Genomic DNA, 27,959 nt, shown 5'->3' on the forward strand with positions numbered 1-27,959 from the left:
CTACTCTGGTGCTGAGTGGTGATCAGGTGGACAATTACAACTACGAGAGGCTAAGGATAAGGACAATGGCTATTGGAAGCTATGGAGAGGGATTGCATAATGTCTGACAACAGACCGTTCTATCCTGGAGTTAGTGCTTGAAATCACAGTTGGTTGACCAGTCATCGTTAACCAAAGCAGGAAATCCTTGAATAATGCAGGTTCTAGCAGGTTTTGTGAATGTTGTGACAACTATAAAGTGCTGTAGTGCTGTAGCACAGATACATAAGGTGTGTGTTGGAAATTGAACATTGTACAGTTTTCTGTTTTGTATTAATAATTGTTTTTGTTCAATTTCGCCAAACTCACAAATATCCTCTTTCACACAATGCCAACATCATCCATCACAATGACAGCATTCAACAGGACAAAAAAAACAAACATCCCAAAATAGCCATTCAATATATCTTGGAAGGAGACAGACAAGGCACAGAAAGACCAGACTGACAGACAGACAGACAAAAGACCAGACGCTCAAACAAACAAGAGATCTTACAGATACTGATAACAAAAAACGACCATGGCAAACAGAAACAAATGACAAGAAGAAGCTGTCAGACACCATAGGCCCTTGTTATTGATGAGCCAGACATGTAGGATGTAGTGGGAGGGGGGGGGGGGGGGTCATTTCACAAATGTTGTGGTCTTGTGAAGGTGTACATGACAGTATGTGGAAGTCTATGTGCGTCGTCTAGCCTACTGGTTAACTTGCGACTGCTGTTGGATTCTACGCTTTTCACTCACACAAAACACTATGTTATTCTTCAGTCAGAAGTCACCAGAAGCTTGGTTAACAGCTGATATGCAACATTTTCGGGTACATAAAGAGCAGGGGGGTGGGGGTGTCTTCTGTCGTTGGACAAGTAGCCAAAATGGCTCGTGCTAGATTGCAGCGCAGGTTTGGATGAGTTGGGATTGATATAGTGACAAATATGCAACCAGTATATATGTGAACTGTATATCGGATCCGGACAGGTGCACATTGTGTCATTTAGACCTCTCAGGCATTCACCTGAGACCTGATCATTTCATGCTTTTCACTCGCACAAACCACTAAGTTATTCTCCCATCAAAAGACACCAGAATTGTGTGGTTAACAGCTGATATGTAACATTTTCTCTGGGTACAAGGGTAAGATTATTATCTATGATGGTCCATTGTTTGGAATAGTTATGCCTTATTTTGGGATTTGTGTGTACATATTGGTGTTGCCTTTGATTGTTGATCTTCTGCATGTTTATATGTATGTATTATAAATAAAGGTAAAAAAAAAAAGGTGTTTTGCATTCAAATAGTTGTATTCATTTGGTTTTACGGCATATACACACACAATGATCTAAAATATTCATAAAGCACTTTCCCAATCCTTTTTAAAAAACAGGTGTTCCTTTACTGTAATGCAATATTTAATCCTCCACTAAGCCAAAGAACAAGTGTTCAAACATCTGTCTTAATCATCCAAACCCCATCAAGTTTTAATGAGCAACATCAAGCAGTCAATAGCAGGCACTGTGTGAGTGTGTGTGTGTGTGTGTGTGTGTGTGTGTGTGTGTGTGTGTGTGTGTGTGCGTGAATGTGTGTGAATGTGTGTGTGCGTGTGTGTGTTTGTGTGTGCGTGAATGTGTGTGTGTGTGTGTGTGTGTGTACATTTGTATCTGTGTGTGTGTGTGTGTGTGTTCCAGTTAGCATCATTTGGTGCTGTACCCAGCCTGCAGGAGCCAGTGGTAAGCGGCGAGGGCGCTGGGTGTGATCTCCTGACCCACCTGGAAGCCTTTCTGGGGGTAGTCACGGATCCTCTCTATGACGCCTAACATGTAGGAGATGAGGTCCGAAGCCGTCCCCACAGTGGGATGGGGGTAGCCAGAGATGCCTGTCTGCGGGGAGGTGACGACGGCATGCGTGTGTTCCCCGTGTCCAGGCCACTGGCGCAGGAAGGTGGCAAAGACCCTGCGCTCCATGAAGGGCTGCTGGACCAGGATCACCCTGTCGGCTGAGACAGAAAGGTGAGAGACGGAATCAGCAAAACGGACATTTGACCAATATAACCACCAGTGTTTAACTGCACATGACAATGACACCAACCGACACGGCCGGTAACTGTCACTGGACCCGTAGTAGGTTGTGTCCTAGCGCCCCCTAGTTGCAGAGTAATGTAACAACAACAAACACATGAATGAGGAACTTTTGTTGTGGTCCTAGTATGGAGTGTGGTCCTATGGATGGTCACCTGGGACGTTGTGCTCCTGGAGGACCCTGTAGGAGAAGCGGATGTTCTCTCCGGTGTTGGTGGCCTCTGTCTCCAGTAGGATGCTGCCGCGGGGCACCCCCATCCTCAGAGCCACGTCCAGGAAAACATCCGCCTCTGGACTCGTCCACACACCTGTACCGCATGTCACTTCACTCAGATCTCACATTGGAAACAAGGTGTGTGTGTGCGTGTGTGTGTGTGCGTGCGTGTGTGTGTGTGTGCGAGGGGGAGAGGGAGAGAGAGAGAGAGAGGTAGAGGTGTAGAGAGCAGAGAGAGACATAGAGATGCCCTCAGTGCCCTCACTGACCTGCAGTCTGGTTGCCCTGGTAACCGGTGAAGAGTAGCCATGGAGCCCATCCCTCCAGGAAGAGAGCAGCCGACCTCTCAGCGACTCGCAGATCATGGCAACCAAGGCCAATTATGACATCACTCTGAGGGAACACAATACCATTATGCCAATATATCAAGACAGGAGATGACATATAAGACAAGATGATGACATTGTTTCAAGAAAGGAGACGCATCCATTAGTACATCATTCTAAGAGAGCATGAGAGCAGTTTATGACATCCCTCTAAAAAGAAAAAGAAGAAGAAAATGATTGACGATGATTATGATCTTACTTTCTGTAACACGATATCATGACATCACCGAGAGAAAGGGAGAGATTGTGGTATCACACTAACATGGCATCACACTAACCAATTGCGACGAGTCCATTAAAATGGAACCTAAATCTAAATGCAATGTATCGTGTGTCTCGTGTGCGCTGCTACAACCAGATGCCAGTCCTTGCCTTTTCCAGAGGTTGGTGTAGACAGAGGTAGTCCCACAGAACTCTGGCCCACTTCTCACTCTCATTGTCCATTCCTCTCACATGCTGGCCTGCGGGAGAGAGACAACACAACCATAAATAAATAAACCTCAACACATCACCCGACACCCAAACAAACAAACAACACAGATATGAAACTGGACTAACAAGCAGAGTCCCCCCCCACCCCCCCCAAAAAAACAACCCCTGTTTAAAATGAATGTGTAATGGAGGGGTAGGAGAGGTACATACTCCTCACCTCAGACCAACACAAACAGTAGAGTAATGGAGATCCGTTCACACAAAAGGAAATGTGACACAGCATCACCACAACAACACCGCCCTCAGGGCAGGTGACGTAGGTCGTTCTGCAGTGGCCGGGGCCACAACACAGGCTTTTTTCGTGCTGCACTGCACCGCTGTTCAAGTCGACTGGCTTTTCCCAACATCACAGGTCATTAACGTTGTCCCCTGTTTGTCCCCTGGATGAAAGCTCAGCGTACACACCAGCAGCTCTGTCTCCTCTTTCACCCTGCCCCCCCCCCCCCCTCTGCACTCTCCATTTTTCCTCCTCTTCTTCTCAATATCTGATTAAAGAATGACGTACGGTTTTCAGCCTTTACCCAGGATGCACTGCCATACGATTACTGTGGCACAGCAGTTGTGATGTAAAACACTGTGATGAGCTGACCGATATTCTATCCAACTGTCTCAGTCTAACTCTCATTGGCTTATAAAAAGTAAATCTCGGTGTTTACTTGTTTTAATTTTATTATTGGTCTGTCACAACATCCCTTCTTCATGTTCCTGTAGCTGATGCATGTCTCCTAAAAAACTAACTGTGATTGGCCATTGTTTGCCTCTTTTTTTTTGTCTCTGATTGGCTGGACCCTAATTACAGGGAGTCTGAGGACAATAGTTTCCTAGAAAAGAAGAAAGAGGCTGACAGACAGATGAAAAAATCGAGTGAGCCCTCTAGTGCGGCACTGTTAACACTGAGCCTTGTCCTGCTAGCAGAGTTAACATCCTTGTGTTATTCCTTTATTTAGTCAGGGTTTTGTGTGTTTTCTGTCACAAGACTACATACAACCACTGCGGGCAACAAAGACACAAGGGGCTGCCTCTCATTCCAAAGAGCTGCCCTAGTTCACCCCTAAAAACAGAGCTGAGACGATTAGATAGGTGTTAGCATTAGCCCCAGCTAGTTTCCTCCATATTGCTTTCATCTATCCAGATTGATGACTGAGGGCAGAGGGAGGGGAACAGTGTGGAATGAGCCCACCCTCGCTGCTACTCTGAACGACTGACCCCCACACAGAGTAAACATCCTCCCCTGCGCGCGGCCAGGGTCACGGAGGGGTCAAAGGTCAACTCGGTTACACTGCTGGTGTTGATTTCGTTTTTCAACCACAGAATGGACAGAAAAGTATTTTAGCACAGATGATGGACGCATCACTGCGAGACTGAATGAATTGACTCTGCTTTTGCTATTTAAGCAATATCACACGAGAGGGAGTGTGTTATACTGAATATCAGCACGGCTGTGATTCGGTCATAGGTACGAGGCCGCCAGGCCGAGTACCGAAGACAATCACAGCCGTGCTGATATTCAGTATAACACAAGACCTCGAGTGTGATATTGCTTTTATACAACAGTTCTACAGCGCAATTTATTAATTAACAGTAATAAGTGACAACAGATTATTATTTGTTTGTTTATTTAATCATTTATTTTGGCTCCGTCAAGAAAAAATAGTTCCCCAACGGGACTGTTCAACTGGACTGTTGCCTAGTAACCTGAACACAAACTAGCTACTTTGTATCGTGGCTAGCTACTTTGTATCGTGTACATTTATTTGTACATTTCCATGTATTGTGCAACCAGTGAAATATGACTCGGTTGACAGTCGCTTTGGTGGCATGTGTGAATGTGATTCAGAGTCAGACCAGTTGACATCAGACAGCACGCTGCTCCATCGTTTTCTAGTGTGCACATTATAGTCAAATATCAACATGAGTCAACTCTCTAACAATGAATACGGTGAGGTGTCGAGTAGTACACAGTCTATTCTAGCACAAGCAATTGAATCAGACGCGCCTCTTGAACTCACACGGACAAATGTCCGGAGGTTAGAACAGCGGTACGATGGCGCAGGTCCGCTCTACAATGTAGTCTAATTAACGGTCATTTAGAACACCTGTGCGGCGGAGTGATACATCTAGTTAAAAGTCCCAGTGCTGTTATACTGTATATCGTAACTCATGGAATGCCTCTTGTCCAATCAAATTACTTGGTCGGAACTAACTGTTGTATAAAAAGCTCTTATCATTTAACTAACTGTTGATAGGTCAGACCCTGGGGGGACTACTTACCAGTGTTTTCTAGAAACAAATAATTACATTTTATGATATTTATATTTGAACATAGAGAAATCCCTGTAAATGTACATGTGACATCACAATAATTCTCTGATGTCATAACTACCAACATTAACACTTCATAAATAGAATATGATATCTCTTTACAATACAAAAACATACAAGCTATCAATAAAACAGGAAAGCAAAAGAAGAAAAGGAAAATCATGTAATGAAACTAGTTAACATGAGTAAATAAAACAATGAGCAGATGAGTGTATTAAACATACTTTATTCAATCAAAAATACATTTCATGTGTCACAGTTACATAAATATCTGTCTTAGTTCGACAATTCAAACAAACTACAGTTTGGCAGGAGCAGAGCAGAGAGGTAGTTGGGGTGTAGTGCTCTCTACTACCACCTAGTGGGCTTCTCCGCGCCACTCCCTCCTCCCTGTAGGTAGCCATCATACAGCTCTCTGAGGTGGAGGATCAGCTCCTCTGTGTTCTGTCCAGTGAGTGCTGACACAGGGATGACCCTCTGGGTCACACGACCCCTCAGGGCCTCCAGGTTACCCAGGGCTTCGGGCAGGTCCATTTTGTTGCCCACAATAACCTGGGGTCGGAGAGAGAGTCCAGGCTCGTACTGGTCCAGCTCGTAGCGTAGGTGCTGGAGCTGGGTCCAGGGCTCTGGGGTGGACAGGTCCAGGACGAAGAGCAGGAAGCGGCAGCGTTCTATGTGCTTCAGGAAGGAGACCCCCAGGCCTCGGTTCAGATGGGCTCCGCGGATGATACCTGGGATGTCCGCCACTAGGCAGGAGGGAGAGGGGGTGACATGTCATGTCATTGAGTATTTTGGCATCTAACCAGATGTGGCATAATGCAAAAAACATGAATGGAGACTGTGCATGGTATTACAGTATAGGTATTACAATGAGTATAAGTAAATTAATATAGGAGGGAATATACATGACAAGATGAATATCAATATGATACGTACAGTTATAACATGATATGTACAGTATGATAAGTACAGGAAAAGGGAAATAGGTCTTGAGATATGCAATATATTTAAGATGTATAATTAACAGAAATAAATGGGGTATTTTATTCAATTCACTTGAGTTGATTGCGTTTTTGTCTGTTTTAAATTGTCTTCAATTAGACTAATACATTGTAAAACCTTTGTCTCCAAGAGAAATTCGAGGTTTTGCGACAGTACATGAGGTTACAAATGAATGTGTGTAGCCAAACCATATTATAATCTGATGGAGGCATCAAAGCTGAGACACGTGTTGAATGCAATGGGGAAATAAACGAAATAACACTGCAATGAATGATGGGTGTGTCCAACTGACACCTCCTTTTTAAAAGCCAACATAACATAAAACAGTCAGATGATGAAACCCCATTACCTGCCACTTGCTCATGGTCCCTGTACGTGACGATGCCCACGTGGGGGTTGAGTGTGGTGAAGGGGTAGGCTGCCACAGCAGGCCTGGCGTTGGAGATGGCCCTCAGCAGAGAAGACTTCCCTGCATTGGGAAACCCAACCTGCAATAAAAAAACACCCATACACATATCAGTTTCATCAGTACAATGAATTGACAATGACAATGCTGACAGTACCATTAGATTAGATTAGATTCAACCTTATTGTCACTGCAGAGTACAAGTACCGGACACCGAAATGCAGTTTAGCGTCTAACCAGAAGTACAAATAGCGATGTAGTGCAAAGACATGACAGTGTACACCAAATAGGATGGATAACAATAAGCTATGTACAGTTATGGTATGTACAAATGTATATAATATAATTAAAGACTAATATGAAATCATTTGAAATAAGTCAATCAGTCAGTCGATATCTTTTGCTCTAGGCACAAGGTCAGCCGTGGATAGTCGGCGACCCTGGAGCAATTAGGGGTTAAGTCAGTGCTTTTCTCAAGGGCACAAGCAGCTCCCTCCTGAGGCGGGGATCGAACCAGCAACCTTCCGATTGCTAGCCGGCCTCTCTAGCCACTAGGCTAAAGCCGCGCCGCCCCCTGCCGACCCACTGCCGTGTCTCACCATTCCGGCGTGGGCCATGGTGCGCAGCTCCAGCTGGAGAAGCCTCTCCTGGCCCCGGTCTCCCGGCGTCGACGTCATGGGCGCGCGATTCTCATTGGACAGGTAGAAGCGGTTCCCCTTTCCCCCGGCCCCTCCGTACACCGCCACGTACTGCTGCCCGTGCTCGGAGAGGTCCACCACGGTCTTCCCTTCCTCCTTTACCACGGTACCCACTGGGACCTGCGTGGTGTCAAAACATCACACGGACACCAGGTTACATTCTACCAGTCCGCTATTATACGCTTTTATATGGGTTTTATAGAATTATATGGGTAGAAATGTGACACTATACTGTGTTATGTAAAAAAAAAAAAAAAAAAAAAAAAGGGGAACTGACTCACAGGAATGTAGAACGGTCTGGCATTGCTTCCATAGCAGTTCTTGTTGCCTCCCGGTACGCCATCCTCTCCCTTGTAAACCGGAAGAACTTGCGCCAGGGACTTAATCTGCCGGTGGACTGAAAGCAGGCATATAAGAAAGATATAGGCCATGGCGCAAATCCTCTTCTGGTCAAAATGCCTGTCCAAGTTCGTTCAAGTTGAGATGCTCTTTTACCCTTCCATTGTGTAATGCTGTATGCATGCGTCACCTAAAATGTTATCAACTGTAGTGTAGGATGCTCCATGCTCCATGGTACCGTGCTCCATGGTACCAAACCAAATTCCTAACATGTTTACATGTCATGGCAATAAAAGTCTTCTGATTCTGATTCTGATTCTGATGGTAATAGGCCTAACTCAAAACAGAGGAATGGAAATACACAGGCTAATCAAGACCAGCACTTTTATAACACTTGTTGATTGCTAAACCCTCTATAACCAGTACACTGTGCAGTGCACAAGACTGATGGACAGATGTTGTCTGTGTCTGTGAGCAGGCAGGCATCAGGACAGTAGCCTACCTTTGATGATGATATCTGCCCCGTCACCCCCGTTCCCTCCGTCCGGTCCGCCCCACTCTTTCCTGGGCTCACTGTGGAAGGTGCAGGCTCCTTTACCACCTGCTCCGGCCACCATCTTCACATTGCGATGGTCCACAAAGTATCGTGTCTAAAGCAACCAAGACAAGAGCATCTGACGTGAATGAATGTTACACATGGGGTCTGTGTCTTGTGTATTCACACACACAGTACTAACTGCAATGTTTATTTTTTCATGTTGCTCCAAGGAGGAAGAGTGAAAGCTACAGTACATATAAACACTGTAGAGTTAGTCATGATGTCATGAATGTAAACAAACAGTCTGTCCTGAACAAGCCAGCAACTATGGTCATATGGTATAATCAGGGACAACCAACTCATGACATGTTGTTCTGGGGTGGTTAAATACGTACCAGTTTCTTTTCAGACATCTCTCTCTTCTTCTGAAAGCCATGAGCCTTGGCGCAGAGTGCACAGCATGTGCTGACACCCCTGATCCCGCTGGTCCTCCCCATCCTCTGTGTGGCTGATGTCTGATGGCTCCTGAGCCCCAGCCACCCTCCGCCGTGCAGCTCCCTCACGCACACCTGGGCGAACACGCGGCTCATCTCTTGACCGAGCCATGTTGTTTGACTCGGGACCTTAGTCAACGTGGTGAACATTATTAATCTCGTGCAGGAATTATTAAAATGTCTAAAACGGAGAGATGTAGTTATAGTTACAGTGTCGCTATGATGACCTCCGTTAGCCTAGCTAGGCTATATGACTGACTACCTTCCCACGCAAGCTAACAATAACATGCTGGCTGGCTAACTACCCAAGTCACTGACTGTCTGTCGCCAGTTAACTAACACAACTAGAGAAGATGTCAGTCATTTAACTATAATACAACAGCCGCCCTTATAGCAATGTACGTGGTATTTTTAGAAAATGAATTCCCGTTGTGGCTGTTGTTCACCATTCAATGCGTTAGCTAACGTGCTAGCTACCTAACTTCCAGCATGGCTATGCAGTGTGACAGCTACGGAAAGAGCGGAGGACCAAAACAGTCCATAATAAGTCAAAGCGCCAACTTCAAAACTCCAAATAGATCATAGTTCCGCACAAATACAAAACAAGTTCAAAGTAAATTTATTTTTACATAAGAAACAGTAACAAAAGAGAGCTGAAAAGAAGCATTTACAGTATTCAACACAGAACACCAGACCCTCTGTGTCTGACACGCACGCGCACGCACGCGCACACACGCACACACACACACACACGCACACACACACACACACGCACACACACACAGATGATATCACACTATAAAGAACTCGAAAAGACTACAGTACACATATCCAATTCACAGGAAATGAATACATTGACATTGACACATGATGTAGTGTAGAGAAGCCTATGATTGTCACTGTAGAGTTGAGTAGCGTACAGTACAGTACAGTACAGTAGAGCTGTTTGACAGCCAGGTACCCCAATGTTGATTCTCACTGCATTTGTAACATACAAACAGGATGACTTGTGCTGGCCCCTTTGGGGTAAATAGAATATAATATCAGCACAGTGTTTCACTCTGACGTAGTTACAAGGATGATTATTATTAGTAAACCATGATTTGCAAAATGGTTGGTAGTGTCCTCTAAATCTTTTGGAAATAAAAAACTACCACAACATCTGTCCATTTATAAACATTATCATAGAAAATAACAAGGCAAGTGTGTTTGTTGGACATACCGATTGGACACTTGTCTCAATATCTTCTACTGGTTTACACCCCCAACACTTGATCTATGGTTGCACTGAAAACAGTGTAAGGTGCCCGATAAGGATATTAATGGTAAACAAATGTTTTTTGCAAGAAAAATAAAAACATGTATGCTATAGGTACACTTACACAAACACACATACAGTAGGCTAAAAACAGATCACATAGGTTGGAAAGCAACATGAGAAAAACATCTCTAAAAAAAAATCCAACAACAACCAGATCCCAAATACAAGATTGACCTTTGACAAAATAATACTTTGGATTATCTACTCAACAAGATACAAGCCAAGACCTCTTCAGACTGAGGTGGTTGCTTGGCTGCACAAAGTTAGTTATTCAGTTATTCAGGAAGTCTGTTATAAGGTCCACTAACAACCTGCCACTGGGACTGAGTGTATTGCACTTATTGAAGCAGTGATGTGTCCAACACATCCCTGTGTGTTACTTTGGCTGTTTGAAGATCACTTCTTAGAAACAACATGAATCATACTACAATAAATAAAACTGCATTATACAGAATGACACAGAATAAGAATAAGTGCTGTGATAACTGAGTTAACAAATCAAAAACAGCGTTAGCACACTAATGAGTAAGTTAACGACACAAGTCCAGACAAAGTAGCACAGTACAAAAAAGTCCCACTAAGTGGACATTAATTATTATGATTACACATAAATGAACTTTGATTAGAAGGCTAAATGAATCGAGAGCTAGAATAAAGGCATTTAATTAAGACAAAAATCAAGTTCTGCACCAGACTGGCACTAACATAGATAGGGAGGGACCCTTTACTTCCACATGGTAGAAACATATGCACGGTGAAATCCATTCAAATAAATAAAAGGAGCTTATCAGTAAAATGTACTGTATTGGTTACATGTTCGTTGTAAGACTATTATTGTTGATGATGCACTCTCTGACGAAATCTAAATTAATCAGCAATTATCAATCATCTATTGTGTCTATAACCTTACAAAGACGTAGATACGAAGAGTGGTAGCAGGGAATGTTCAGTTATACCACACACATACACAACTCCACAGTTTAGCTAACAGATTAAAAACAACTCCCCTGATTGAATCAGGTTGAAGCACAGACTTTTTCACCCTCATATACTGTATGCAATTTCTTATCATGAATTAACATAATTTCTCTTCACTGGATAAACAGACGCTGAGAGTTTGCCATTAGATACATCTCAGGGAAAGTGGGCTTTCTTTTCTTGGCTTAATTAGCGCATTTACAGCTACAATCTTAAAGACAACACTTATCTTGTGCACCCTGTCAAAGACAAAGAGGAAGGAGCAGGAAGAGGAGAGAGAGCGGGGGAAAAGATAGAGGTGGAGGACAGAAAGGAATGAGAAAGAGAGATAAGGGAGACATTTTGAGAACAAAAAGTATACTGTATATTGAGTGAATGCACTAAACCAGTAGTCAACACTTATTGTGGTGCCCATGTCAATGTTCCAAATACTTAAAGGGGGTCCATTATGATGTGTTATCAGAGTGGCCAGCACTCCTTGGCACACTGAGTGGAACCATGTTAGTGAGCAAGGAGGAGAGAGGGGTGAAATGAGGTGCTTCATGCTAGACCTCCTGGCCCTTCTCTCAATGATAAAATAACAAACAAGACTAGTGGGCGATGGGTCTGATTTAGGCTAGCGTCCTAAACCACGTCTTAGCAAACAAAAAGGACTCGGAGCTGATAAAGGATCGGAGACAAGTTTGCACACAATTGTTATGTGGTATTCACAGAACTATTCCCTTGCCTAATTCGTCCAACAGTCTTCCCAGGAAGTGATGCTTTATTGCTGGTAGTTTCCATATTGACCCTAAGAGACAAAGGCAAAAGAAGAAACATTTGTGTGTGATCTGCGTTTGCTAGTGTTGCTCTCATCATTGCGAGACCTACAGTAGACAGTATGAGGAGGAGTAGCATGGTGTAGTAGAAGCATCCAAGGCACATGTTAGGTCATCGCCCCCTTTGTCCTTGAATATGCCTTCTCCAGAGAGTTGACCCACTTACCCATTTTTTAGGTCGTCATGTCTTTTGTACAAAATGCCTGTGTCTGTGTGTACCGGTATATGTACCTGTTTGGTGTAGGCTCTCTGTCTGTGTGTGTGTGTGTGTGTGTGTGTGTGTGTGTGTGTGTGTGTGTGTGTGTACCTGTTGGTGTGGCTCTCTGTCTGTGTGTGTATGTACCTGTTCAGCGTAGGCATAGGGTCTCTGTGTCTGTGCCCCAGGGCCAGTCTGGGAGGCTCTGTAGGAGCTGTATTGCTGGCCCTGACCCTGCTGATACTGGGAGTACTGGGAGGAGGCACCCTGACCTGGACCTGAGGGAGAATATCACAATCAATCATTAATCAAGCAAGCAAGCAATTCATGTGTGTGTGTGTGTGTGTGTGTGAGTGTGAGTGTGAGTGTGAGTGTGTGTGTGTGTGTGTGTGTGTGTGTGTCTGTGTGTGTGTGTGTGTGTGTGTGTGTGTGTGCGCGTGTACGTGTGTGCGTGTACGTGTGTGCGTGTGTGTGCGTGTGTGTGTGTGTGTGTGTGTGTGCGTGTGTGCGTGTGTGTGTGTGTGTGTGTGTGTGTGTGTGTGAGTGTTAGTGTGAGTGTGAGTGTGAGTGTGCATGCACGTGTGTATGCATTTGAAGGAATCACAATTGGTCCTGTGAATGGATGTCAGTCCTGACCTCTTATTGAACTTTCATTCATATTATTTCTTACACTTTGTTGTGACCATGTCTTAAAACGTATGTAGCAGAAGGTTTTAAGCATTACAGTTATGTTCCTCACCAGGAACAACTAATTTATGTGTAATGTGTTATTATTACGTAGTCTTGTGTGTCAAAAGCTATGTTTAGAGAACATAAGATAGGTGGGGAATCTAGACAATGATGACCCCGGGGTGATATACAAGTGTCACAGGTAAGTTTGGCAAATTAAATTATTTTGTACACTTTTATCCAAACTGACTCACAATTAGAGATTACAGGGACAGTCTCCCTGGAGTAATTTAGGGCTAAGTGCCTTACTCAAGGGCATACTAGTGGTGGTGTTCCCAGGTGGGATTTGAACTCATGACCTTTTGATCACCAGTATCACTATCCACTAGGGCACCACTACCCCCTTGCCAGTCTAGGTAGGAGGAATAAATGGATTCTGCCGCATGAAGTAATCAGCCAGAAAATCCGACATCCTAATTAAATCAATGAGATTAAGTCTGTGAGAATCTCCACACACATGATTTACATGGTATTTTTCAGTATATAGCAAATTAATGTTCAACTTCTCGTCAGAGACTCTTTGGGAGCTGTGTCTTCCAGTAAACAACTATTCTATTTCACCTAGAATATGTTGTTGCTCTTTCTGTTGATTATTGCTGTTGTATTTTTACTTGAACATGAATTGAGTATTGAATGAATGACAATAAATCGTTCATTTGATTCATCCCAATTAATGTTGTCTGTCTTGTGTTCTTTATTTCGAGAGAAAAAGTATATTCCGACACATTCCTTACCGTAGCCCTGTGTCTGCCCACTGTAGCCCTGTTGAGAAGAGTACTGCTGTTGGCTGAATGGCTGCTGCTGGCCTGAGCCCTGCTGGTACTGGGCCTGCTGCTGGGTGTACTGGGAGTTGCCTGTGGGACACACAGACCCACTGTGACATCAACACTACTGACCTGAATCAAATGAAAGTCATCACTGTAGTCTAGGGTGACCAGATGTCCCGCTTTGCGCGGCCACGGGGGCCAGTGTCCATCTGCAACCAAGCGCCGCAACCAAGCACCGACATGTTCAGTTGCAGCAGAACGTCCAGATTCTATGGAACGTCTTCAGCCTATCAGGAAACAGCATTCATGTTCCCATGCAACGGCCCCACGTGGATATAGGGAGCTGGCTGAATGTGCGAACCACCCGCTGACTCGGGACATCTGGTCACCCTACTGTAGTCCTCTACTCATCCGGCTCGACAAAGAGTAAGGTAAAAAAATTACCTCAAGACTTACTGGGCTAGGGTAGGTTACGCCACACTATCTTTATACATATATATATATACGTGTAATTATGATATAATTGATATTGAAGCATAAAATCCAAATGGGTGAGGAATAAAGTTGATGCTCAAAGGATAGTTGGATTAAGACAATTAATTCAGACCTGGGCTCACACACCTGACTGTTCACACATCTGTGGCCAACCAGCTAGGAACAAAGGAATGTTACTAATATCTTTATAGATGGTGATCAACAAGTTGGCCATAAAAAAACATCTGGCACTTATGTCTTGGCCTGGTGCCAGGAAGTCTAGAACCCTTATCACCGTTACTATGGCAACCAAGTCAGTTAAAATAACCAGGATTAAAGAGATGCCTTAGGAAGAATTTCATCCTAACTAATACAAGATACTGCGGTCGGATGTTGTAAGGCTGGGTACAGTACGCACCTCCTTCATAGTAGTGTTGTGAGGATTCATCAAAGGACCTCTCATAGCCCTGTTCACCGTATGATGACTGCTGGTAGGAGTACTCCCCGTGACCTGTAGGGGGCAGGAAAGAGCACATGCCAAAACAACTCCCTCAAGTGGCTCCTCAGACACAGTGGAAAGTGCTGACAGTGTATAAAAGCATCCCTAGACGTGCACCAAGAGAAGATGACCAGAGCACAAACAGACGCTTGCGATGCCTCCGACACTCACATACTTATCAACTCACAAACACACAAAGCACAGAGAAACACCCTACGATCAGTTTGAGCTGTCCTGAACAAACAGATACACACACACACACACACACACACACACACACACACACACACACACAACAAAAACGGAAATCTGAAATTTCGGCACACCAAAGGGGAAGCTATTGACAGGGACACACTGGGAGAAAACAGTTTTGAGACCAACCTCAGCTCTTTATAATCATAATTCCGGAAACATTATGACCATAGAAAGAGCTCCAATTGAACTCCCACATGAGGTGGAAAAGAAGACAATAACCAATAACCCAGAGGATTGGACTTGGAGGATCGGAGTAACTCGGACACAGGGCAGTGGGATGACGCTGAGAGGGGATGACAAGTACATGTGTGTGCTTGAGTGTGTGCGTGTGTGTGTGTGTGTGTGTGTGTGTGTGTGTGTGTGTGTGAGTGTGTGTGAGTGTGTGTGAGCCGGGTTAAGGCCCTGCATGATTACCATCAGGGTAATTCTGAGTGTGTCCGTACTGCTCTCCGTAGAACTCGTCTTGTCCCATGTACTGCGTTGCAGATCCTGCAAGACAGGCGACACCAGGATTGGTTAATCAGCTGGTCTGACCAATGGGCCTCTGTGTGGATGACTAAAGGGGGCGCTGCCAGGGATGCTCAGGCAGTTGGAGTGTGTGTGTGTGTGTGTGTGTGTGTGTATGTGTGTGTCAGAGAGAGAGTGCGGATACTTATGTTATGAGAAGCTTTTTCCTGCTGAAATAATTCAGTCTTAAGTGTTATTACTAGCTAGATCCAGCTGAGCAAATGGTAGTTTCTGAGGTGTTTATTATGCCTGCCTGTTGTCGAAAATGAATAATAGATAGACTTTATTGATCCCAGAGGGGAAATTCAATAATAGTTCAGTCTTCAGCTAGTCTGTTTTAAATATGACCTATGATCTAAATTGTGAATTGATGGAATGAATAGGAAATGAATCATCAAAAAAAGATGAAAAAAGGACAACTGAATTATGACTGCAATTTGGGTCATCTAATTTCGGAATGTTCCTGAATGTTCCAGAGCCGTAATAAAGGTAAGAATCCCACGGGAACGAAATGAAAGAGAGTCTTTTGAAAATTACCAATGAAAGAGAATGAAAGTTCTCAAAACAAAATCACAGAGGGCCAATGGTAGGGAAGAAGCTGATCTTGGTGGTGTGCAGAAACTCCAGATGCCACTCCTCTCCTTTAAACCCTTAAAGACATCCATAGAAACCCACAATATTAACACCCCAGACTGCTAAAAGAAACCCGAAATAAACCTTGCGTGTCATCGACAGATGAGAATAAGAAGAACCATTTTTTCCATTGAAAGTCCGGCAGCAGATCAGTACTCTATCTGATATCACTATTTATAGACACCCGCTGACACAGCATGGGTAACATGATTTACAGAGACCGGGACACGATGTGACAGCAGCGATAAATCTTTGGTCTGCCTCTTAAAGTCACAGGCGGACCATAAAGACAGTCGAGATAACCCTAGCGACGCACCTGGGGTGCCATGGCAACGCTCAACCCATGTCATACATCACATCCGCCGTATCGGTCCGGCTTATTAGTTAGCGCCCTCAACTCAAGACAAGAGGAAGACGTAAGCACGTCCTTTGCGGGACAGGAACACCTGTCAGCCATTCACTCGAACCTGACAATCTGACTCAACAACCGCAACCAGTCGAGCTCTGTCTGCAAACCTTTCAGGAACGACGACTGATCTAACTTACTCTACGAGAAACAGTCTGGGCTTTCTCATTGGCGGAGGTGGGAATCAGTGGACGGGGCTCATTGTGAATGAAGAACCGTTCCTCGTTCCGTGTGATGAGACCCCGTCCTCCGATTTCTACCTCCGCCAGCCTCCACCGACGCAAACATGTACTCCTCCACCACACGCACACGCACACGCACACGCACACGCGCACACCCGCACACGCACACGCACACAGCGAGCCCCATCATGCACCCCTGCAGACGCAGCATGCCCCCAACAGCACAATCACACAGCTAATCATACGGCAGCCTAGAGGGGGAAAAGCCGTCACCTACCTTGCTGTGAGGGCCGGTACGTTCCCATGGGCCGCTGGGCCATCATGCTGTTGCCTTGGCTACCCTGGGCCATCATGCTGTTGCCTTGGCTACCCTGTGCCATCATGCCCATGGACTGCTGCTGGCCCTGGTAGTGCTGCTGGCCCCCCGCCTGGGTGGAGGTGTAATGGGGTGTGGCTGACTGCTGCTGCATCATGGAGACTGGAGAGGAGGGTTGGGGTGGGGTTTGGGGGGAGGGTTTGGGGGAGAGATCTTTTACACATTTAATACACACAGGTTCAACATCATCAGCGACAGCATACAGAACATCATTGTCGTCATCATCATCATCATCAACATCGACATCATCAGAACTGAAACAGGCAGAGTCAAATGAAAAGCTAAAGGGAGGAGGGGCCATGACAGCCAGAGAGCAACCAATGATTTTGTTAATACAAACTCAGAGAGGTTAGAAGAGAGGCTTTCAAATGCTGTGTAATGCAAACAAAGCCAAAAAGAAGGGGGGGGAGGGGTAGTGCATAAACAGAGATAAGTACACATGGAGGTACAACCATGGACAGGCGGGCTGCATGTCAGGGGTCAGAGGTCAGGGGTCAGGAGAGGAGAGGAGGGCCTGAAGCAGGGAGGGAGGTGGGGACCTACTGTTGCTAAGACTGGAAGTGGAGGGGCTGCCAGCCTGGATGAACTGAATGTGTTTGGATTGGTTTGTCTTTCATACAGGACAAAGAAGACATTCAGAGATTATGAAGTGTTAAGTCCAGCACATCAAGGGTGTGGGGCGTGTGTGTGTGTGTGTGTGTGTGTGTGTGTGTGTGGAGGGGGGGTGACATTGAGAATGGTGTGGAGGAGCTGTGGGTGATTAAAACCTTCTCTAATGAGTCCATTGCTTGGACAAGTCAATTATCCATCTGTAACAAATCGTGTCATGTCCATATAATGGGCCGGCAATTTGAGGTTCTCGTCACCTTTCCTGCCATGATTTCGGGGGGGCAGAACTCACTCCCATCCCTCTCTTCACCCTACTGATTGGGACAAACACCTGTGCCTTCACACCCTCCCTCCCACCCTCCCTCCCTATTATCATCTCCGATTTCATTTGTCCTCTGTTTCACTTGCCCTCTAAACATCCCCCCCCTCCCTCTCCAGATCTCTAACATTCACTCCGATGGAGACTAGCCACTCAAACCCTCACAAGCCCACTCACTTTTCCTGCAGCATCAGAATGTCTACGGCTCTACGCACCACTGGAGCCCCCTGGACACTGGACTCCCTTGCACCTGGCTCACCTGGGTTGGGCTGCATGTTGTTGAGGTTGCTGCGGGAGGAGGAAGAGGAGGTAGAGGAAGAGGAGGAGGATGAGGAGGAGGAGCCATAGCCCGGGCCGGGGGTGGGGCCACCAGGGCCCTGGGAGGAAGGAGCGGGGTGGCTGTAACCGGCGCCCGAGGCAGGCAGCGCAGAGCCACCATGGCCGCTGGCCGGCAGACTCAGAGATGAGGAGGAGGAAGGCACGGCCGACTGCGTCTGACCGGGCTGCTGCTGCTGCTGCTGCTGCTGCTGCATGGGAGCGTGGCTGGGGCCTGGCGTTACGACACACACGCACACGTCAGAGAGCAGAGCAGAGCAGCTCAGCCGTGGGGCAACCATGGAAACGCAACACATTCAGTTCATCGCTATTTGCACAGGACACTTGTGTGTGTGTGTGTGATTCAATGAGGACTAGAATGAGGAGTTTAGAATCTGGGGTGCGGATATCATGTGGGAAGAAAAAAAACGAAGAAAAAAAAATAAATCTTCCTTGTTTTAGAATTTTGACTGCCAATGGCCTCTGGCCCGGGCATAGATTACTTTTTATTGCGATGACTGATGGATTAGATGATTCACCTACTTAGACAAATGTATTTGTTGTAAGTCGCATTGGATAAAGGCGTCTGCTGAATGCCGTAAATGTAAATGGAGAAGAGGTAGATATGAGGGGACAGGTAGCTAAGACGACAGACACCTGTATGGATACGTAGAACATGAGCTGGACAGAGGGGAGTACTCGAGAGCAGAGAAGCTGCCATGCAAAAAAAGGAGAGGTAGACAGGCAGTCAGTCAGACGCACGAGGAGGATGCACAGACAGACACGGAGCAGTCAGTCAGTAGCGAGGAGCAAGACAAGCAGTCGGACAAGAGGCCAGGCAACCATATGTACGGACGCATTGGATGGAGGTGTGTGTGAGTGTGAGGGGGGGGGGGGGGGGTCCCACCATTGCTCATCTGACCCTGCATCATTGAGGTGGGGGGCAGGCCAGGGGTCAGGCTGTCATTGAGGTTGGTCTGGGAGTGACTGCCCCCACTCTGCCCCATTCCGGCAGGACCCACGCTCATGTTGGGAGTCGGTGGCTGTCAGGGCAAGGAGATGAGAGGAACAAGAAGTTATAGCAGGATATATATATATATATATATATATATATATATATATATATATATATATATACATGTATATAGAGAGAGGGGGGGGGGGGAAAGGGGGGGGGGAGAGAGAGAGAGGGGGGGGGGGAGAGAGAGAGAGGGGGGGAGAGAGCAAGAAGGATAGAGAAAGAGAGAGAGATGGAAAGAGAGAGAGAGAGAGGAGAGAGAGAGAGAGAGAGGGGGAGAGAGAGAGTGAGAGAGAGAGAGGGGGGGGGAGAGAGAGCAAGAAGGATAGAGAAAGAGAGAGATGGAGAGAGAGAGAAAGATAGGTCAATAGGGGGCTCCATTGTATTGCTTGTAAACTCACATGTCGCTCATGCCAGACTTACCGCAGGTAACAGTGACTGCATGTTCTGATTAGAATCGGCTATCGTGGCTAGATAGACCAGGTTTCTGTGCAATATCTGCTGATACCTGTCGAACCAGAGACAGTATATACTGTAGATGCACTGGCAACAGCCTTTGAATTGATCATCAGCCGTATGACAAGAGAATATCTTCATGCATAAAACTTATCCTCATTGAAATATACAGTGAGTGTAGAATATCTGTGATCTACAGCCAACATACAGGTACATACATCTGGTAAGGATAGGTGATATGGACAGGTTTGGACACCTACTGTGTGCATTCGGCTGTCTTCCCTTTGCTCTGATAATCCATTATGCATTGTATCAGATGGTGATTTTCATCCAGCATCTTTAGAAGACAAACACATGTTATGAATGATTTGAGTGCTATAATTAATGAACACGTGTCCTGAATTCTCGGAACTCGCGCGCATGTTATTTTTTTCCCTTTCCTCTCTTTCCTGATCTCAGAAGACATTTATCTGGGTCAGATGTTTTTCTTGGAGTATTTTACACGTCGCCAGAAAAGGCCTCGGGACAGAAGAGATGGTTTAAGTGGGACAGAGTTGTTCTTATATTCGGTGACTCTTAAAAAGCCTACAGTTTGGCCACATCCAATCACATTTGCAACATCCCAACATCAGTAAAAGGCAATTGTGAACAAGGGACAGTGTCGCACGTGTAGGCAGCAACCTACGCACAGTAGCCTAAATCATTTTAAAATAGTGCGCTCTAACACATGAAAAGCAATTCAGATGCTCTGATCACATCGGATCGTTAAATTGATCTTGTATACTGTAGTTACATCAAGGATTAACAAAGGTTTAAGGATGTTGCACGTAGGCTGTCCCGTTAGACATTTTATAATCACTCCCTGTCGCCGGAGTCAGACCATCATCTCTGTCCACCTGCCTCTAGTATTCTGACACAGGCCTACTGCCATGGTTATCTTTAGTAGCCAAACAATATATACAAGTCTGTATATATTTTCAGCAGATAAAATGTTGCTACACGGTAAGTGTACAAAAATAAAATTCCATACGTGCATGCACTAAGCAATATTTCAGACACTGGTAAAATAAAAAATAAAACTCTAAATTAGGCTATATGTAAACTACTAGTCAATGCATTATTTCTTTTTTTTGTGATATACATTTTCAGCTTCTTCTATCATTTCCGACACTAAGACTTAACGCATAACACCTTGAAAGTCAAACCCGAACACAACGTTGAACACAGACACCAGCATTAACGGTGTGTGAGTCAGTGCGTTTTTATTAGCTGCACATCCTGTACCCTGGCTTTGTTTAGATCGCATTGTACTGGAGCAGGTTTCATCTCTGAGGCTGATGTTCACTAGCCTATACTTTCCCACCATTGACACTGGCTGACTCGCTACACGCTCCCCACGCCGAGCAGATACAAGGCATTCTCCTGATGTAGTGATGCAGAAAACCACATTACCTTTTGAATCGTTTGTTGAGTTACCTCTCCTTTACTCCTTGGCCGCGCCGATGAAAATGCAACTGACATTTTTTTTTATTTGGAAAAAAATATGATCGCTTCTTTTTTATTCTAACATTTATTATCGTGCGCGCACAGCCCCTCTATTACATAGTTAGGTTTTCCATTTCTGACAAATAGGGGTGTTGAACCCTTTGGATTGATCCAACATTAAATTTAACCTTGCAATAAACCACTAATGGTACTCGAAGCAAATTCATCACGCATATTCGGTTCTGTTGCAATAATGGACATCGTCCCCAAAAACACACTTTTCCAATGAAAGGTTTTGTTATTGGCGAGATATTCACTCTGTAATTTTTTTGGTATAACCCAGACCGCTACAGTAGCCTTCACTTTTTTCATAGTAGTAGGACTGTTCTTTGATTCACGACAGCCAATACGCTCTCTCTCCGACGTAAATGTGACAGATAGCTGCAATAACGGTCGGGGCACTGAAGTCAGGGAGAGGCGCTGTGCCTAATGATGTTGAACGTGATTTTGCAGTTTCATTCAGCCAGGTCACTTTCACTTTTGTTATAGGGCGCTGATCAATTCAAAGACAAGCATAATCTGTGAGGCTACGCGTCCTATACAATCAATCTACCCTGAACGATGAGCTACGATCGCGCAATCACAGTGTTCTCGCCTGATGGACACTTATTCCAGGTGGAGTACGCTCAGGAGGCGGTTAAAAAAGGGTCAACCGCTGTAAGTAGTTTAGCACGGCGCGCCTCTGACACATTTACGCACACAGCAGGGATAAGTTGCCAAATGAAGTTAAGTTATTCTTTTTCATAGTGATTAAACTGTCTGAAAATAAACCGGGTCTAGTGCCAATAGATGCTATGTAAAATGCTTTCATAGGTTGGAGTACGAGGAAAGAACATTGTTGTGCTGGGAGTGGAGAAGAAATCTGTCGCCAAACTTCAAGACGACAGAACGGTGCGCAAAATTTGCCCCTTGGACGACAACGTTTTTATGGCTTTTGCAGGTAGGCCTGATGTCTGTATTGTATTGTGGCCAACTGACAAATCATTTGAACAGACACTGAATGACGGACTATGGTGTGTATTATTTATTCACAAAGTTTGATTGTTAATTGGTGTATCATGTCCTTTTTGGCCAGGATTGACAGCAGACGCCAGGATCGTAATCAACAGGGCCAGGGTGGAGTGCCAGAGTCACAGGCTAACTGTGGAAGACCCTGTGACGGTGGAGTACATCACACGCTTCGTATCCAACATTAAACAGGTGAAGTAACCTAGCTGCGGCTTAATTCATTAATTGGTTTTTATTGCCATGCAATGAACTTGTCAGTCAATTGTTGGAATTTGGTATTTTTAGGCTCTAGGCAAGGGGTCCGCCATAGACAGCTACCCTGGAGCAATTAGGCATTCAGTGCCTTGCTCAAGGACACCTCAACATATGGCCAGCGAGGGTTCAAAGTGACCCCTGAACTTGCTATCATTAGACGCCGGCTCTACCTCGTGAGCCACAGCTGCCCCTTATCAGCCCATATTCAGTTTAAGACAGGTGTATTTGTAAACATTGTTGACTTATTTTGCACTTGACTATGATATAACCAATGCGCGAGATAATACAATTTAATTATGCTAATAGATGATTTCTTTCACTTCCAGCGCTACACCCAGAGCAATGGTCGAAGGCCCTTTGGGATCTCTGCCCTCATCATGGGGTTTGATTCTGATGGAACATCCCAACTGTACCAAACAGACCCCTCCGGAACATACCATGCCTGGAAGGTAGGGGGACCCTGAAATCTCTTGAAATACTGAATACATTTCTGTTCCTTGAAAACCTTTCTACCATTGGCCCAATGAATAAGCAAATATAGGGCTACCACACAACATACTCAGAGGTAAAAGTCTCAAAAATGTGAATGTGCATATAGGCAAACGTCATTGGAAGATCTGCCAAAACTGTGCGGGAATTCCTGGAGAAGAATTATAAAGCAGAGGATATGGAGTCTGACGCGGAGGTCATTAAACTGACCATCAGGGCGCTGCTTGAGGTGAGACGTACTACCCTTGTTGATTGGTAACACAACTGGATAAACCTCTACCATCTAGTGATCGATCTGGAAAACAAAACTCAAATGTTCCTCAGTCATAAAGTCTGTTTTCTGTGTTCACAGGTGGTCCAGTCTGGAGCTAAGAATATTGAGCTGGCTATCATGAAGCATGACACGCCAATGAAGGTCGGTTGAAATTCATTAGTCTTCTTCAAATCCAGACAATTTCATCTGAAAGTACCTCGGGTAAATTGAATGCTATTTATAATGTCCCATTCTCCCTCACCCCTCTAGCTTCTGGTTCTAGAAGAAATTGAGGAATACGTCTCGGCTATTCAAAAAGAAAAGGAGGAAGCCGATCACAAAAAGAAAAAAACTACCATTCCCTGATTGAGAGTGAAGAAGCGATGACCATTTAAGCAATGTGCCTTTAAAATACGGTATCAGGAATGCCATTGTTTACATGCGGCTTGTCTTATGGACCAATAACATGTAAACACATCACCAATAAACAATATTTGTATGCAAACTAATTAGCGAGTCACAGTCACTCATTTTGAATGGGGCCCAATAAACCAGGGCTCAGCAGGCTGCAGACAAGGATAACAAGGAGATCAGCATTGACCCATGTTTATTAATGGCTTGGTAGCAATTCAAGCATCTCACTTCATTTCCTCAAAATGATAGAACACAAACCAATACATGGGAATTCAATCTTTTATGCAGACATCTGGTCTGTATTACGTTATTGCACATCATATTGATAAGTAACATTTATAATACCGTACATCAAAAAAACTAACTGAGTGTATTTTTCCCCTCACCACCTTCATGGTCGAATTTTGCATTTACATAATCAAGGAAGTGATGTGAAAATGTCAGTCATTAATCATTATTACAAAAGGTAGAAATGCAAAACAATGATGTAGTCGCAGTTTTGATTTACCAAAAGGCACAAATGAAATGCAAAAGTAACATTCACTTCCTATACAATTCACAAATTCTGTTGTAAATTTTAATTCAGGGCCCAAAAGCCTAACTAAATATATGTCCATTCTTTTCGAGTCACCTAATGGTGGTGGAGGAATCGAAATAAATATTTTTTGGTCGACCACAAAAACAAAGGTATATACACAAGACCACTTCATGGGTATTCAAGCTCTGTGGCCGTTCCAAATGAGATCTGTTGAAAAATGGAAAGAGATAAGTGCCCAACTTATCTATCCTGAGTGCTAGCTTGATGGTAGACTGCCACAAATGTGTTTCCATCATGACAGCTTATTTCACTAAGTGGGCAGTAATCAACAGCCTGGCACTGTTGATTACTTCCATTAGCATGAAACACATAATGTCAAATCTGAATCACATCTGGTGTTTTGGGCATATCAGATATACAGCTGATGTATTTTTCTTGACATGGAATCTGATCTTTTGAATCCTGATTTGGACCAAACATACAATTCTGATACCTGGCAATGCAGCAGTCTGAACAGACAATTTTTCAAAAAGGTCCAGTGGGGTATTCCATCAACGTTGCTAAAGGAAAAACCAGGCATATGTTTGATAAGTCTTCCTAGACAAAATAAGCCTGTTTTCTTTCCTTTGGCAACATTGATGGAATACCACCCAGGTGGAGTTGACATGCACACAAAAGGACTTCCTTACCTGAACCTCACTGCCTCGTGCTCCCAACCCTTTGCGGGGGCAGACGCTGTGCTGCCCCCCACCCTCTCCGGCCACGGTAGCCCCCACGGAACCCACGGCCCCCGAGGAACCGACCGGGAACTCCAAAGGTCTCGACGTTAAGCTTCCGCTCCTCTGCCCAGGTAGTGCGTCTAGGCACAGACAAGTAGGGCACTCGTTATTCATGAATTAGACTGTTTCCAATCGACAAAGCTTTCAGATGTGGAAAACATCAGTTTAGGGCAGTGGTTCTCAAACCTCTCCTCGGGGACCACTAGCCGTTCCACATATTTGATCTGTTCCACCACCAGCACACCTGATTCAACTAATCGAGTACAAACCATAATTGCTTTGCACTTGATTAGTTGAATCAGGTGTGCTGGTGGTGGAACAGATCAAATAGTGTGGAACGGCTGGTGGTCCCCGAGGAGAGGTTTGAGAACCACTGGTTTAGGGAAACTTACTTCAACTTGTTATTAAACCTATTCAACTGAGCGTTTCAAATATTTACCTGGATTTATTATCTGACGAGATGTTGTCAAAGAAGGATTTGGCTTTGTTGTAGTAGCACTTAGGCCCGAAGAGATCCTCCTCCTCAGTCTTCTCACTGGGTGGCTTGTCCCCTCCTGATTCAGCCTTTTCCTCCCCCTCATCCTTTGTGTCTGGCGAGAGATTGAAGATACACAGATCCTGTACTCAAGATGAAAACAGTGACCCACCCGTGCTCTGAAAAGCTTGGCACCCATCGCCAAGTGGGAAAATGAAGGCGTGCCATCATCACAACCCAGGGAAGCGTGCGTTCTAAATGATAGTTGAAAGCAAGTGGCTTGAGGCTACGAGAGGCTTGCAGATGGTGTTATCGCATGCATAATCATGCAAAGGAGACACTAGCGTGCAGGAAATCTGCACAGTTGTGAATTTGTGGCTATTGTTATGCAACAAACCTTTGATGTTCAACATGTCCTGCATCTCCCTCTCCAGCTCATCCTTGTTAAACTGCGCATTTGCAGAATCAAAGTCAAAGTCTGACTCAAACTTGAGGGTGCTCGTCTTGGAGTTTCCCACAATGAGCTGACCCCTACCCCGGTTCCTCGACCTACGGGCTCCTATAACAAAATGAAAACGTCTTTACTTCAATATTATTATAAGCAAAGGTCAATCCCACAAGCGGAGGACACTATTGAAATCTCTCCACAGCACATCACATTTCACACATCACAAAATCTGTAGTTTATCAGTGATAGGTCTAGGCGTAACAAAGGTCTAGGTGTAAAAGAATGACCTTGTCTCCTCCTTGGCGGTGGCGGCCTGTTTTCCTCATTGCCCTCGCTCTGTGCTTGAGATGTCCTACCAGGATCTGACCCACCTGCAAGTGAAAAGACTTTAGGAGATACTGTACCCCTCCAGCTTGCTCCGGTGAGGGCCTTTCCACCCTGCCCCTGCCGCCAAGTCTGCTTACCCATGGGCCCAGAGCGTCTCTGGGTCTGTGGGCTCCCTCGTCCAGCCTGCTGGGGCTTACTGGTGTCCCGACGCTGGTCCTGGGATACACCCAGACCTTTTTTCGGCCCAGCCTTCTCTGCAGGCACTGTTTGGACTGCCTGCTCCACCATAGGACCTCTTCTCACCTGAGGGCCTTGAAGTCCAGCCCCTGGGGAAAACAATTAACACAGTATTAGTGACCCACAAGTTGGACATTCTCATTTGAAGCACCTGTTGAGCCTGTGTGCCATATTAATAGACTAAATGTACTTTTGTTCATAGTAATCATTTCACACAATTGTCCCTCACAGGCTGTATTTCCATTGAACCTTCACTAATAGGATGAAAAGATCTTTCATCCAAGCACTCCAATCTGAAGCCCAAGTAAATAAATCAATAGACATTCTTCTTACCAAGTGACTCACCAACTGTGAGCCCAACATTCACTTGATCAGTCTACTAACTCACCCAGGCCAAGTGCTGCAGCATACTGCTGGTTGAGCAAGGAGCTGGCAGCTAGCTGGTTATATGAGGGGATCCTGAAAGGACTGAATTGTCCTTGGTTGGGGTAAGAGCTTGCTGAACTGCCGATGGAAGACTGAACCAGAGAAGGAGGGGGATAAATGGTAGTTTTAACAGTGTAACAGCACAAGCTGTTTTTGATGTATGGACTGGGTTAGGGCAGGCACACATGCATATACATACATAGCCTACATACCTGCACTATGGCAGGGTCCTGCGGTAGGCCGTGCCCGTGGTGGGATTTCGGAGGCTCACACAGTGTGATGTCTTTAATGTCACTTCCCCTGAAGATGATGTATTCGTAGATGTCATCTTTGGGTGGAGTTGGTCTGTCTGTAGGTCGCCCCTCTGATCCATACGACTTCACTGTCCAAGAAAAGAGGAATGAATGAATGAATGGTCTTTATTGTCATTAATACAGTACAGGTACCATACAACGAAATTTAGGAGGGGGGGGGCTCCCCTGGTGCTTGGAAAAAAGACTAAAAACAAGAGAGCCAAGGGTAAAATAAAAGAGGGAAAAAGAGCTGGTTTACATAAATACATCTTTCAATTTCATTGACAAAGCCAACTCAAGACTCAAGTCACAGGAGGATGATCACCGCCTATATTTTTTATCAGTAGTCTACTATGTTCAAGTCAAGGGCATGTGATGTGAAAGTTTGGCTACAGCCTACATGACTAGGGAATGGCTAGGCCAAACCTTTAGCCTCACCGCAGCATGGGCATTCGTTTGGCAAGCAATCACTCACCCTTCGCCAACACCACCGTCGAATTCACCGTATCAATTGTGTATAAGATGCCCTCGTATCGATTTAGAGCTTTCGAAATCAAGCCTATCTTACTGCCGATGTAGGGCGTTCCGCTCATGGCTGCTGAACCGATGGCA

The 27,959-nt window shown here is 45.1% G+C and overlaps 5 protein-coding genes across 5 annotated transcripts; 1 reads left to right on the forward strand and 4 right to left on the reverse strand.

The window, feature by feature from the left end:
- Positions 1 to 1,727: 1,727 nt before the first annotated feature.
- On the reverse strand, positions 1,728 to 3,148 carry LOC308160346 (uncharacterized protein SCO4629-like; the record flags this gene model as incomplete). The annotated part of the gene is made up of 5 exons (XM_080534263.1): positions 1,728 to 2,029; positions 2,267 to 2,419; positions 2,595 to 2,718; positions 2,911 to 2,913; positions 3,143 to 3,148. 5 exons carry the CDS (start codon positions 3,146 to 3,148, stop codon positions 1,728 to 1,730), a joined length of 588 nt encoding a protein of 195 aa, XP_080390389.1.
- Positions 3,149 to 5,841: 2,693 nt separating this feature from the next.
- Positions 5,842 to 9,444, reverse strand: mtg2 (mitochondrial ribosome-associated GTPase 2). The gene is made up of 6 exons (XM_080534004.1): positions 8,904 to 9,444; positions 8,473 to 8,620; positions 7,913 to 8,028; positions 7,533 to 7,751; positions 6,877 to 7,015; positions 5,842 to 6,271 (listed from the first exon to the last, which is right to left on the reverse strand). The coding sequence occupies exons 1-6, from the start codon at positions 9,150 to 9,152 to the stop codon at positions 5,877 to 5,879; spliced, it is 1,266 nt and encodes a 421-aa protein (XP_080390130.1). The 5' UTR covers positions 9,153 to 9,444; the 3' UTR covers positions 5,842 to 5,876.
- Positions 9,445 to 12,064: 2,620 nt separating this feature from the next.
- LOC308159906 (calcium-responsive transactivator-like) lies at positions 12,065 to 21,381 on the reverse strand (the record flags this gene model as incomplete). Its single annotated transcript, XM_080533734.1, has 11 exons — positions 12,065 to 12,091; positions 12,463 to 12,593; positions 13,779 to 13,898; positions 14,704 to 14,796; positions 15,454 to 15,528; positions 17,045 to 17,245; positions 18,331 to 18,621; positions 19,294 to 19,429; positions 19,828 to 19,912; positions 20,121 to 20,197; positions 21,313 to 21,381. 11 exons carry the CDS (start codon positions 21,379 to 21,381, stop codon positions 12,065 to 12,067), a joined length of 1,305 nt encoding a protein of 434 aa, XP_080389860.1.
- A 463-nt stretch (positions 21,382 to 21,844) lies between these two features.
- On the forward strand, positions 21,845 to 23,902 carry LOC308160039 (proteasome subunit alpha type-7-like). The gene is made up of 7 exons (XM_080533895.1): positions 21,845 to 22,062; positions 22,219 to 22,345; positions 22,481 to 22,605; positions 22,995 to 23,117; positions 23,267 to 23,386; positions 23,510 to 23,572; positions 23,681 to 23,902. Exons 1-7 carry the CDS (start codon positions 21,967 to 21,969, stop codon positions 23,774 to 23,776), a joined length of 750 nt encoding a protein of 249 aa, XP_080390021.1. The 5' UTR covers positions 21,845 to 21,966; the 3' UTR covers positions 23,777 to 23,902.
- Positions 23,903 to 25,058: 1,156 nt separating this feature from the next.
- On the reverse strand, positions 25,059 to 27,940 carry lsm14b (LSM family member 14B; the record flags this gene model as incomplete). Its single annotated transcript, XM_080534264.1, has 7 exons — positions 25,059 to 25,221; positions 25,581 to 25,731; positions 26,014 to 26,175; positions 26,529 to 26,717; positions 27,017 to 27,146; positions 27,267 to 27,436; positions 27,823 to 27,940. The coding sequence occupies 7 exons, from the start codon at positions 27,938 to 27,940 to the stop codon at positions 25,059 to 25,061; spliced, it is 1,083 nt and encodes a 360-aa protein (XP_080390390.1).
- Positions 27,941 to 27,959: the final 19 nt, after the last annotated feature.

The sequence above is a fragment of the Nansenia antarctica genome (genome assembly GCF_963989245.1).
Source record: "Nansenia antarctica genome assembly, chromosome: 6".
Classification (NCBI taxonomy): domain Eukaryota; kingdom Metazoa; phylum Chordata; class Actinopteri; order Argentiniformes; family Microstomatidae; genus Nansenia; species Nansenia antarctica.

Coding starts and splice junctions, on each gene's coding strand:
- mtg2 (XM_080534004.1), bottom strand. CDS start 9,152: ATGTTCACCACGTTGACTAAGGTCCCGAGTCAAACAACATGGCTCGGT. Junction 7,752..7,912: donor CCAGACCGTTCTACATTCCT/GTGAGTCAGTTC, acceptor GACACCACGCAG/GTCCCAGTGGGTACCGTGGT. Junction 7,016..7,532: donor CCATGGCCCACGCCGGAATG/GTGAGACACGGC, acceptor TTTTTATTGCAG/GTTGGGTTTCCCAATGCAGG.
- LOC308160039 (XM_080533895.1), top strand. CDS start 21,967: ATGAGCTACGATCGCGCAATCACAGTGTTCTCGCCTGATGGACACTTA. Junction 22,063..22,218: donor TTAAAAAAGGGTCAACCGCT/GTAAGTAGTTTA, acceptor ATGCTTTCATAG/GTTGGAGTACGAGGAAAGAA. Junction 23,387..23,509: donor CCATCAGGGCGCTGCTTGAG/GTGAGACGTACT, acceptor CTGTGTTCACAG/GTGGTCCAGTCTGGAGCTAA.